Raw genomic sequence first — 12725 nt, 5'->3', positions numbered from 1 at the left:
AACTTAGGAAAAAGCTCCGTTTCAGAAAAATTACCATCTGAGACCTCCGCTGTGTCAAGTCAAAATGTTTCATTACGGGAATCTCTCTGATTTAGCCACGAAAATAAGGTTTTCAAACCATTTTTAATAGAATTTATCTGCACTGATGTTAAATTGAAATTCAAATAGCTGGATAGTTTAACTGCTGGAAGGTTATTTTCCCTTCGGAGGTCAGTGTTAGAAGGGAGTCCGGGGTGCTGCTGCGGCCGTGGAAATTTGCAGGGGAAAGGAGCTAAACAGCCCCACGGGGCTTCAGAGGCTTGATTGGTGAAAGCTGTCGGGTTTTTTTAGAGCAGAATTAAATGTATGCAAATCTGGTCTAATTGAAATCAACTTTCGGTGCACCGCTTGAGGAGGGCTTTGAGTTTCCAGCGGAGGAGAGGACTGATGGGTATTTTTCTCGGGAGTTTCTGCCTTTTTGCTGAAATTTTTATTCCATTTAAAAATATTCCTCTTGCTTGCTTAGTTTAATCTATTTTACCCATGGGGACTCATGCTGCTTGAGCCAGGCTGGATTACGCTGTTATTTTTACATACATGGAGGACCGAACTCTGGGCTGAAAGGGGAGCAGCGCTGTGAAATGATCATGAAGCACGTCTCATTACAGCGCAGAGAAGGAAGAATAAACAATAATTCGCTTTTACAAAGCTGTATGGTATTATTTCTTGGGGTAGCAAACTCTCCTGATACTCGCCATTTCCCTGCAAGCCCCAGCTCCCCAAGTCGTAAGGTTAGGCAAAAATCTCAGCTTTTATATGATGAGAAAGCACTTCCCAGCTGTCAGGACTACAGAGAAGAGCTGGAGTTTTGAGCTCTAAAGGCTTAATAACGGGAAAGCCAAGAAGATGAATGAGTAGTTTAGGATTTCTGAACGTCTCACCATTTTTTAAGCTAGTCCTGCCATTTTGGCTCTTGTATTGCTCTTCCAAGAGCCTGGATCGCACTTTCCCATGGTTCCTGTTGGGAAGTTATTTCGCTGAGTTCGCGACACCTCCAAAAATCCCAGCGTGGTCCAATCCAGGGGCTTTATTTGCTTGATTTGGAGTAAATTCCTCTCCAGCAGAAATTAGCTTTTCATGCACACAGTTTTGCGGGGTGCAGCCGAGCCCAGCAGCACCCTATTCTGCTTCATTAATTGTTATCCGTTGTTTGCTCCTTTCAGGCATACAAGAGGAAAACAGAAGCCGCGAAGAAGGAGTACCTGAAAGCCCTGGCAGCGTACCGGGCCAGCCTTGTCTCCAAGGTACGGCCCGCGCTCGCTGGACGTGGCAATGCTGAGTTAGGGACCCTCCGGGGAGGAGCAAGTTTATAGGAAATACAGTGTAATTGTGCTATCAGAACTGATACCGGTGTTAGCCGCCTTCCTGAGGAGCTGCAAGAAATGCTCTGCAGCGCGGTCAGGGCAGGCGCCAGGCTGCCTTCTGCCTTTAGCACCCCGAAACGAGACCCCGCTTTGGGTTGTCTTCATCAGCGGGTGTCGCAGCAGGGGAGGGGTGTGCTCGGGGGTCCCTGCTGCCTGTCCCCACCGCCTGTCCCCACCACCAGTGGCTGTTCCTCACCCGGCTCTTGGGCTGTGAGCAGCAAACGGGGCAGCGCTGCCAAGGGCAGGAGGACGAGGTCCAGCCTGGGTGACACCAGGGACTGGCCCGGGGGGAAGGTGACCCCCCCCAGCCCTACGCTCATCAGCATCCTGCCTGCACCCTGGTCCAGGCACTTGGGCTGTTCCGGCTGCTCAGGACCCTGGTCCTGCTTCTCCCGTGCACGCTCAGCCGAGAGCGGCGTTTTGGGCAGTAAGACCGATAACCGCGGGTTGGTGAGGAGGTGAGCACATCCCTGCTTAACGCACTGCTGTCAGGCTGTTGTGGTTTCACCCCAGCAGGCAGGTAAGCACCACGCAGCCGCTCGCTCACCCCTCCTCCCCATGCGGATGGGGAGGAGAATGGAAAACAACTCATGGGTTGAGATAAAGACAGTTTAATAGTGAACTTTTAGGGGATTTCAGGTTCATATGGAAACTCCTGGTGCTGCAAGGCTGCGCCTGAGGCGGCGATGATGGGCCAAGCGCCTGCCCACCCCAATCCTCTGAATGTGGAAACCCATCCCAGGGAACCTGGCACCTTGCCCTCCTCCATGCCTTGGGAGAGGGGACATGAGCATTTGCTGCCTGTGAATTTGGGGTGGCTCCTGCAGAGCTCATGGGCTTGCTGGCTCGGGGGGATGTGCTGCCTGGGTTTGTGAGTACGTGTATCAGGTTGTTTTCCCTGCTAAGCTTCTCCTTGGTACTATACCACACCCTCAGTGCTTAATCATCGCATTCAGCTGCCATGGGAAATAATGCGATGTCCGGAATCAGCCATCATCTGTGGGATCCATGTGATTCCGGGGGTGGGCTGGAAAGGCTCAAAGACATGAGCACTGTTAGCTGTCTTCTACTTGTCAACATAACAGCAGCAAGGACAGAAAAATGGAATGGAAAGGACTGTTTGGGGGGTTAAAAGCTCTTTCTTGGTTGCTCTGGAAACCTGAGGGTCTTACCTTGAGCGTGCCTAGCAGCGGTGTGGGGCAGGTAGCATGGAGGGCATGGAGCCACCGTGCTCCGTGGTTTCATTTTCCCCCCAATGCCCAATTCTTTGCAGAGGAGCAACTTTGTTTTGAGTAAAACAGCACAGTGTGATCCTGGCTGCTGGGTGAGAAAGGATCTCGAGTATCATTATGGAGCCCATCGCAGGACAAAACCCTCATTGTCTGAGCCAGAAAATGTCCCGTTGTTCTTCTTTTTCCTGCAGAAATGAGGCCACCATTGTCCTGTGCATGATAGACCTCACCAGGGCTGCAGGAACGCATGAGATTACGAAAGCAGAGTTTTTACAGTCCCATTCGTTCTCTAGCGGAAGCAAAAGAGATTTTGTCACCCACCTACGTGGAACTAAGGAGTGAGCTGCAGGCGGGCGGTTTGCCTCCGCGCTGGTTAATGCCCCTGCAGCGCTCCAGGCTCTGCCGACGGCACGGTTGAATTACTGGACTTTAATTTCCCAGATGCAGATGCTGCACCCAGCTGGTGGAGAGGTGCTGGCCGGTGGGACAGGAGCAGGAGCCGTGGGGAGTCCGGGTAGCTCGATTGGAGGGACAGACGTCCGGGGCAGATAAGGATGTTTCCTGCCTGCCTTCCTCATCACCCTCTGTTCTGTTTTCCCACAGAGCTCTGCCGACCAGGGGGAGACGAAAAGTGCCCAGAGCAATCCACCTTCCAAAATGATCCCCCCCAAGCAGCCCATGTACCCGATGCCGCCGCAGGCTTCCTCGCCCTACCCCGGCCTGGGCTCCTTCTTGTCCCCATCGGACCTGCAGAACTACCGCGGCCACCCCCACCCCAGCCTCTCCAGGACCCTCACCTCCAAACCCATGCTGCCCAGCATCAGTGCCTCCCCCCCACCCTCCTTCCAGATCAGCCCCCCCCTCCACCAGCAGCTCTCCTTGCACCACCCGCAGAGCTCCCTCCTCAGCCAGCCCCTCAGCATGCAGCAGGTCCCCCAGCAGCCCCTCCTGTCCCCCCCCATGGCACTACAGGTACAGCCCCCCATGAACGCCTCACCTCCCGGGCAACAGGTAGGTGCTCGATGAGAGGCTTTGCAGCATGAACCGCACCATTTCCCCACTTCTCGTTGGGTCTGTTGGTTTCTGGATGGTTTGGGGATGTTGGGTGTCGATGTTGTCCCCAGGCGAGTCTTCTCCTGGCTCCATCGGCTTGTAGATCTCGTAGTTTGGGGGTGACGTTTTCGAGAGTGCTGAGCTGTCTGGGAGCACGAGCACCCCCACAAATAGGGCAGATGATTGGTGCAATGGAGCAATGAAAGCTTTTTCAGCGGGGGAAGATGCGGGAACTGGGGATGCCCCTGGTAAAAGCTCCTCGTGCGCATGGTCCCCCAGCCTTGTCTCGGGGGGGAATCGCCATCAGTCACCTGAAACGATGGGTTGGATAGTCAGTGAGAAACGCCTCTTGTGACATTGCTAAGGAAAGGGAGCGCTGGAAGGGCACGGGATAATAGGAGGGATCCAGAGGAGTTGCCGGGGGAGGAGAAAAAGGATAGAGGGAATTTCAGAAACAAAATATAAAATTAATATTTTTCCAAAAACTGCCTGGCAATAGGAGAAAAATCACTTTCGTGGCAGAGAGCCAAGAGCATGCAATGTGTCCTTGCATGTATGCCTATACTCAACGGCATAGCAGCAAAGCAAAGCCCATAGACGTGTGCTATGAACGTGTAAAACCTGCAGAAGGAAACCCCCCTTAGCCATGCCCGACTCAGCCCAGCAGCCCACGCTCGGGGACCCAGCCTGCGGGGCCAAAGTCTCTCCTCTTTAAACCTGCTGTTAAGAAAATGTATCTGGAGGAAGCATTGGCTATAGCAAAAACCATTTCCTATACCTTGTAGAGAACTTGCCAGTATACGAAGGAGGAGACGGGTGATTTCCAGAGTTTCTCCATCTGGAATATGAACTGGACGGATTATTCACAGAGGAGGACATACGCTCTCAATTCGTAGCTGCTACCAGTTACTTGATCATACTTTTAACTCTGGTATTCACCCAGCTGGCTGAACAATTTGTGTTTCACATGTTTGCTAGCTATATATCACAAAATTCACACAATACTTTAGCAATGAACAAAGCTTTCTTTCCCATAATGTGACCTCTTCAGTTTGGGGCTAACTTTGAGAAAACAGAAATTGTTAATTTGGGAACAGATATTACAGTGGAAGAAAACCAAAAGAGAGCAGGGATGTGGAAGCATAGTTATCCCTAACCATAATAAAAAGACAGCACGTGTGGAAAGGTCAGATCCTCAATCAGATTTTAACTTCCAACCTGCTCAGAGTATCCCAAGTAACTTCTCCAGCACGGTGCCTGGGCTTTGGCTCTGCATGAGCAAAAGTGGCTTCTGCAATTCAGTGATAGTCCAGAAATGAGCAGAAAAGGGAATCCTCAAAATCACTTTAATTGGGGTATTTGTTGTTGCTGAGGGCACCATTTTGTGAAGCTTCATCCCATATATGCTTGCTAATAAAAATTTAAATGTTAAAAAACAAACAACAACAAAAAAAAACCCACAGTGGATGTTTTGGAGAAGTTCCTGTTCTTGGGCAGGTAACTACCATGTCTTGTTTATATACATTTCCAAATGTTACCTAATTAAGCCAATCCCAAAAAATCAGGAAAGCTAATCAGTTTTCAGATAAAACAGTCCCTCAGCATCCTTGTTAGATTGCCAGCGGTGACAGCTGATGGAGAGAGCATTGCTTGTCTGGCTCTTCCTTCCCTTGTTACTGTACATGATGATGGCGTAGCGCATTACTGCAAAGGGAGCTGCACTTCAAGTGGAAAAGCAGTTTTGCTTGCCAGACTGCTGATGCAATGGCTTTCGCGGCCGTGCGTCTTCTTACCACCCCCGAGGAGGGAGGTCCTGAAAAACAAGACGGGGGAAGAGGGATGTAAAACAGATGTTGCTGCGTTGACACCTGCTTGCAACAACTCACATTCTGTAAGGTCCCACCGCGGTGGTTTTGGGTCCTGGGCTTGGACCTGCTGCTCTCCCCAGGGCTCCCCCTGCGCTGCCGTGTTTTTGGGGCGATGCATGTAAACGTGTTTATGCAATGCTACTGATCTGCTGTTTCTCCTGCCGTGTGTGCTCCTGTAACCCTTCCTTTCCTTTCCGCCCTGCAGGACTTCTCACATATTTCGTCTGAGTTTCAAAACAGTGTTGGACCCCGTTCGCCTGGTGCATCAAACCCTCCAGGGAGCACCGAGTGGGACAACGACTACCCCAGCAGAGAGTGCGGGATTAACCACTGCAGGCCAGTAGACGAAATAGGACATTGCTAGTGCACTTTGTATTATCTGAACTGTGACAGTGTACAACAGCTGAGAATCTGCCCTAAAACGTACAGCAAGTTGGTGGGCTAATTATGGTCAATGAAGTTCAAGGTTTCCTCTTCTCTGTAGGCTCACTGAAGTGATGGTATGGAAGCAGGTAGCTTAAAAATCACAGATAAAGTCTTCACTGGGCACAAAGAGGTTTCCCTTAATTTGTGTTTCCATCCCATTAGCGATGGATGAGTTTGGGTGTTTCCTTCTAGAGCAGGCCAGGGAAGCCCAGCCTCTCAAGCAGAGTCCCCAGAGGTTTGAAGGTGGCCACTTCCATAAGCAATGTCCTTCTGTTCCTGAAGTGATGGCTCTTATCGCTGAGGCCACAACCTCCCATAGTTGTCTCTAGCAACGGGTCCCTTATCGGTCCTGGGGTTTCACCATTCGGGGTACAAAACCTCATCCTCCCGAGGGCTTTGGTGCCCTGCACCTTGCAGGAAAAGACCACGGAGACCTGCACAGATCTTCCCCCTTATGCCCTACGAGCTCTGGTATGACTGTGCCAGCACAGAGGTCCCTTCAAAGCTGCTTGAATTCCCCAGTAAACAGAGACATCAGGATAGTCTCAAAGCTGGGCAACAGGGAGGGTGTGCAAGCCATTCCCAGCCTCTGCCTAACCCACAGCTCTTGGCTCAGCAGCAAGAGTTTGGAGACTGCTGTTGTGCTTGTAGAACAGGCACGTGGTTTGCTGGGGGAGCGGGTAGGGAAGGAGCCATGGCCGCTTCTGAGTATTGTTTGATTTGCTTGAAGTACTGGAACATAGTGCTTTCACTGGAGATAATAGCAAGCGCCCAGCCTTTTCAGAGCACAGCTCCCGCCTGTGCCAGCAGTGCACTTACAATTGCTGGGCACAGACTGTACAGACATTTATTTCTTTCAGGGAAATAAATAACTTGCTGAGCCATTAGAATATCGCTGCTGTCTGCCTGCCTGAGGGTGCTCAGCTACGTGGATTGTTCTGGGCTCTGCCAGCGACCTTTGTGTGGTCCTTCCTGAAGTCTCTGCAGACAACCCAAAAGATGGAACGTCTTTGGGACTTGATGATAAAAGTCATTTTAGATGCCCTGGGTAAAACGCTAAAGCCACTTGGAAGGTTATGGCACATGGATCCCAATTTCCAAAGGTGCTGAGCAGAGGCAGCTCCCACAAAAGTCAGCCCCCCAGAACTAAGCATTGCTGCTTAGAGGATCAGCAGGGAAAACACTTGATTCGCTCTGCAAATCCCACTGCAGAAAACTTGGGGCACTCTAGAAACGAGTGAAACGCTCCCGTAGCAGGCAGGATTGACTTTTGTGTTGCTAAAACAAGCTCTGTGGCATCTGTCTGGAGTGCCGTATTGTAGGCAAAGGGCCCATGCAATTCATGATCAAAGCTCATGCATTTCATGCCTTTGTCACAGCAGAAATATCGAATTTCATGGGTTTATCGCAGCTTCCTGGAAAAAAAAATCATTTTAAAACCAGACAGATTATGCAGAGACTTCCAGATAATTATTAGAGTAGATTATAGCAATGAACTCAGATGGATATGGATCAGTACTGCAGAGAGTGCTCAGTGCACCGAAAAATGTCGTAGTTTCTGTTAAGGAAGGAGCCCATCTCCCCAGCCTAGAGACACACGAGCTGCTGGCAGCCCAGCTCCCAAACCTGGCTCGTTGTCATTTTACTGTAAAGCCTGGTGCGTCAGCGGTGCCCTCACCTCCTGCTCCTGCCAGCCCCTGCTTTTTGCTGCCTAAGTGTGTGCTCTGCGTTGCTTCTAGCATCCACAGCCGTTCAGACTGCAGCCCCCGTGTGTCTCGAGGTTACGCCTGTGTCCAGAAGAGAGACGATCTGGTTCTCATCATCTTCCTGTCTGTAGCACTTTCTCCAAAGTGTTTTGCACTAATTTGCAGCCGCTGTTCAAAGTTGCCCTCGGGCTCCTCCGTGGCACCTTGCCGCGGGCTGGGCGTGAGGGTGCAGGGTGAGCGGTGTGCCTGAACGGCCCCGGCTATCAGCAGGGCTGAGGCAAAGCAGCGATGAAGGGAAGGCAGATCTCCTTGGGTTTGATTCATCAGCGCGGTTTTAGGTATAATCGGGAAGTCTCTGGATCATGTAATTGCCCATTTCAACCTCAAAACTGCATTCAGCTTAATTGCAATTAAAGCAGCACTCTGAGGAACAAAATCAGCAACTGTCTGGAAAGAAAAAGGATTATTTTCTGTTGTGATGTGGCTCAGCTGTAGAGTCCCAGATTCCTGAAGGAGAGGATCGTACCGACCTCCCCAGCACACAGGCAGTCCTGTCTTGCTCTCTGGGGTAGGATTTTTATTTCACGTCTGACTTCGATATTTCTTTAGCTTCCAACGTGTCTTGGCACTGGGTTAGCTGGGGTAAAGCCTCCCCATCCTACATTTTCTTTTGTGTTTGTCATCCAGGCACCTTCTGAAAAACTAACAGGGTTGTCTTTCTGTCCTTCCCCATCTAATAAGGGAACTGCTGTAGGGTTTGGGGGTTTTCCTCAGCCTGTTCATGCTAGTGAAAATGCCATTAAATGACATTTCTTCCCTTATGCCCCTCAAATTCTAGGATCCTGTGAGCAGACACTCCTTGGTTCATAAATCAGCCATGTTAGAGAGAGAGTTTTAAATGTTTCTTAGCCCATCCTCTCCCCATTCTTAATGACTTTCTGCTTGCTGACTTCCATCCAATTTTCCTAGCTCTTTCTGGGCTTAAGCCCAAGCTGTCCTAGATCGCTAGCAAAGACGGGTAGCGTTTCTCAGTTCCTGCTTAGTGTATGACTATCACTTCCCACAAGCAATTGTAGCACACGATTTTATTGCTTTTTGCCATCATATCACAAACTACTTATGTAGTGCCCTGTCTCCCTCACCTGACAGCCTTATTCTCACGCTTGCTCTTTCCCACTGAATGCCCGTGGTTTGCAGTGACTTTCTCCAAGGGAACTAGCTTACCTGTATCAAGGATGCAGCTTGGTTTCCAATCACTTGCAAGTCTTTCTTAATTCCTCAAAGCACCTCACTCGTTTTTTCTGCCCTGTCTTCTGATTACAACTCTTTCCATACCAAAGCTGTCCTCAGGGTTTCGGTTAGATTTGCCTCCTAGCTTTTAGGTATTTTGGTGATAGCACTGAACGGCATTCATCTTTCTATGTTCTTCCACGCTGTTGCAAGGCACGGACTAGGTTCTTTTTGGGTACCATCATCCAGCAACTTTTCTCCCCTCTTCTCACTCTCCTTTGGGCTAAAAGACGGGATGCTCTCAGTTACGCCTTGTCCAGACACACAAAACCGTGTACAGCCACTTCATCCGGATGCTTACAACCTCGCTAATTCCTGCTAACAATCAAGTGATCCTCTCCAAATGGGGGAATTTTCCAAATCAGAAACTAAACGAGCAAACACTGTAAAAAGGCAAGGATAAACCATCACAAATGCACTTAGTTTGGATTCAATTATTTATGGTAATACTTTGTAATGAACTAGGAAATGTTCCGTAGCATATTTTGTAAAATTAATGAAGTTTTAGTACTGGAATACCTCACTGCTGCTCAGTGGCATTAAATCTTTGCTGAGTGCAGTAGGGAAGACTGCATTTTAAATGCAGATTATAAAATGTGGAGATTAACAAAGCGCAGACTCTTCTGTGCTCTATCAGAAGACAGCTCTATCACAACAGCATTACCTTGCTGTCTGCTATTGCCCTATCATTCCACTCATAAGCACACCCACACTGGAATCTCCCAAAGCTTTGTAATATTCTTCACCACCTTTTAAGGCCGAGATGTCTTTATGGAGCCAACGATGTTTCCATCAGGTCTGCGTAGATGATAAAACCCATTAAAACGCCTGGATTTCAGAGCAAAACCCACATAGGATGTCAGCCAAGGGAGAAGGACGTCAGCCGCTCCTCTCTCTACTATGTCCTGAAAATAAGAGCATCTGGGCTCCCTCGTAGGACGCTGCTGATGGCGAATTAAAAGTGCCAGCCTGCCCACAGGGAGGGTTGAAGCGCCAGGTACTACGGGCAGGGTTGGGAGCAGTGGTGCCTATCCGCACACCTTGCTGTAGAGCCATCCACACGCAGGGCTTCTCAGTGGTGTAAGCTGGCCTCCCTCTCCAGGACACACCTGGATCTCTGGAAATTAAAGTCATTGCTTTAATCATGATTGATTCATGATCTGGTGGGCCAGGGACATGCAGAGCACACGGCTTGGCTGCTGTCCCACCAGCCCTCCTTCATAGCATCATGTGAGTAAGGCGGTGCTGCAGTCTTCTTGGGTTCCTTGTACCTCCTGATTTCTTCGTCAGACCCACAAGACAGACCGGCTAATCCTGCTGTCTCCAAGCATTTTGTCCCCTCACTTCCTGATTATTAGTTTATCTAGTTGTACTTATTTTGGGAGAGGAGGAGTGAGGCATCGAGCAGGTGGTGTCTTCTGCTCCTATGCTCTTCACCATCAACCTTATGTCAATTCTTCTGGACACCCGCCAGCATGTTCAGGCATAAACCCCTCAATCATATTTTTGAGACCCCTACTCATTATACAGTGTCAGAATGACACATTTTACCCAAAAATGAGTGTACATTATCTGATTCTCCATGGCTCAGCCTAAGGACAGTGTGTGATGAAGAAAGGAACCGGTGGCCAAGGGGCTGATTCCAGGCACAACATTCCACATCATGATGGTGGAGTTGGTACCGGCATCACGCTCATGTGCTCTGCAGGGAAATCCAGAGTTGGCCCTCCCCTGCAGCCCCGGAAAGAGTGAAAATTAAGCCACAGGAAGGAATTTATGTTTTATGCCTTATTGTTGAAATTCAGGAAGAACTAAAAATCACACCAGGCTCTTGCCTTCTGCTTGGTTCATCTCTGCACACCCGTCCCTTGGTGCAGACCACTTTAAGCTTTGCATTATGGAGTGCCGTAAAAACCACAGCACGGCTGAAAACAAGCATGTGACTGGGTGTGCAAATGCTCGTTTCAGCTCCCCCAGGCGACTTCCTGGCTGTTTCCCTGCACATCTCACCTTCTGCCTCTCGTTTCTCTTACAGCATGCTGCCAAGGGACAAGGCACTCTACCTCACCTAAAACTCAACATCTCTTTTCGAGGAGGCTGAGATGAAGGACACTGGAGAGGGTCTATCTTACAGACTACCCGGAGAGGCACCGAGCAAGTCGTACGGACGAGAGAGCTACCACTGCACCTCGTCGCTGGCTTCGTTTCCAAGCTCTAAGAGCAGTTTTCTTTTATTATTTTTGAACTCTAAAGTCTACTTTCTGTGGAAGCCCAAAACCTCATAAATCATGAAGAACAAAAAAAAAAATAAAAAAATAAAATAAATAAACACAAAACCAACAAAAAAAAAAAAACAAACCTAAGGACACCATTTTTCTGCTTGCCATCAGCTTAGCTACAGACTATTTTCCTAGTGAACTGCTTTTAGACGCAGCATAGGCCCAGGTCTGGTGTCCTACAGCATTAGGCCAGCTCAGTAGGAGGATGCACTCTTTTGACTTGCTAACAGCACTAAACTTTGTGCAAGAAAATGTGAAGTTTGTGTGAATATTGTACATGCAAAGGCCTTGGATGTCTGGCGAAAAAAAAAATACAAAAAAATAAATAAAAACTATTGCTAGGTAGGTGGGGGGAGAGAGCAGAAGGCAAAATACGAGAGGAAAAATGTGAAAAAGATCATGAAAATATAATTTGTTGGATAGTTGTAAGTAGTTTACTAAGTGTTTTAGAGCTGTGCTAAAGACATCTTTAAGATTTTTTTGTGAAAAAAATTAGTAGTTTACTTTATAGTAAAAGCATTTTATATTAATTGTAGCACATTTTTTAGTTATACATAGAAGGGAGATGTGTATAAAAAAACCAACAAAAAAAAGCCTGCCAAACTTGTTTCTATTATTTGTACAGCAAGAAATGGACAATTTATATCCATGTTGTATGGCATTATTATATTTTTTCTGCCATATGTCCATCTATTTAAAAATTGCTGACAATGATTTTTGTCTATTTATGAAAAATTAGAGAGCATAATTACAGTTTCTCATAAGGTGCATTTTTGGGTTTTTTTTATTTTTTATTTTGTTTGACGGTGTTGCTTTCGCAGCACCTGGCACATTCGGTTCACAATGCTTATCTTACCTTTCTTTATAATAAAACATATGAAAAATAGAGCTGAAGCAGTCTGTCCTTATTCTGGGGGTCCATCCTGGAACCGTCCCAGCCAGCGAGGTCCATGCCTTGTCCTTGTCCTCCTCAGCTTTCCCATCCCTCACTCCTCTCCCATCACGTTCTCACTTGCTTTCTCTTTCTCCCTCCTTGCCCTGGGCCAATACTACTTAATTAATATATCTGCGACCACCCCCAGCAATGAACGCTATCGCTGAGCAGTGGCAGATAGACAAGCATTTTTCTTTCATTTTCTTGTAAAATGCCAACTTTGCACTCAGCAGAGGGTACTTTCCTTTCTCAAGCAGTAACTTGTTGCCCTATGCATTTGCTTACAAATCTATCCCATGCCCCAGCCCTCTCGACACTTCTCCCTTCTACCAACCCTTGAGCAGACAGAAAATGTCCTCACAGACATGGGGGTCATCGAGCTGCCTGGTGGCCACCAGCAGATGCCCACAAGAGCCCCATTTCCAACTTTTCTTAGGAAGCTTGGATGAGAAGGACATGAAAAGGATGGAAAGTTCAAATAGCATAAGGGTGGAATTGGCATTTCCAACCTTCCATAGTGCCTTCAAATGGCAT

The 12725-nt window shown here is 48.4% G+C and overlaps 1 protein-coding gene across 2 annotated transcripts in view; it reads left to right on the top strand.

The window, feature by feature from the left end:
- The window catches only part of TOX2 (TOX high mobility group box family member 2), a 154274-nt gene extending 142131 nt beyond the window's left edge, over window positions 1-12143 (top strand). For both annotated transcript variants that reach the window (XM_075768248.1, XM_075768249.1), the window contains exons 6-9: window positions 1203-1283; window positions 3239-3646; window positions 5762-5892; window positions 11014-12143. In XM_075768248.1, the coding sequence (XP_075624363.1) occupies window positions 1203-1283; window positions 3239-3646; window positions 5762-5892; window positions 11014-11050 (657 nt within the window). In that variant the 3' untranslated portion in view covers window positions 11051-12143. The remainder of the gene's footprint in view (window positions 1-1202; window positions 1284-3238; window positions 3647-5761; window positions 5893-11013) is intronic.
- Window positions 12144-12725: the final 582 nt, after the last annotated feature.

This window comes from Balearica regulorum, chromosome 16 (genome assembly GCF_011004875.1).
Source record: "Balearica regulorum gibbericeps isolate bBalReg1 chromosome 16, bBalReg1.pri, whole genome shotgun sequence".
Lineage (NCBI taxonomy): Eukaryota > Metazoa > Chordata > Aves > Gruiformes > Gruidae > Balearica > Balearica regulorum.
The sequence above is the reverse complement of the archived record's forward strand: the minus strand, read 5'-3'. Positions and strand labels throughout refer to the sequence as shown.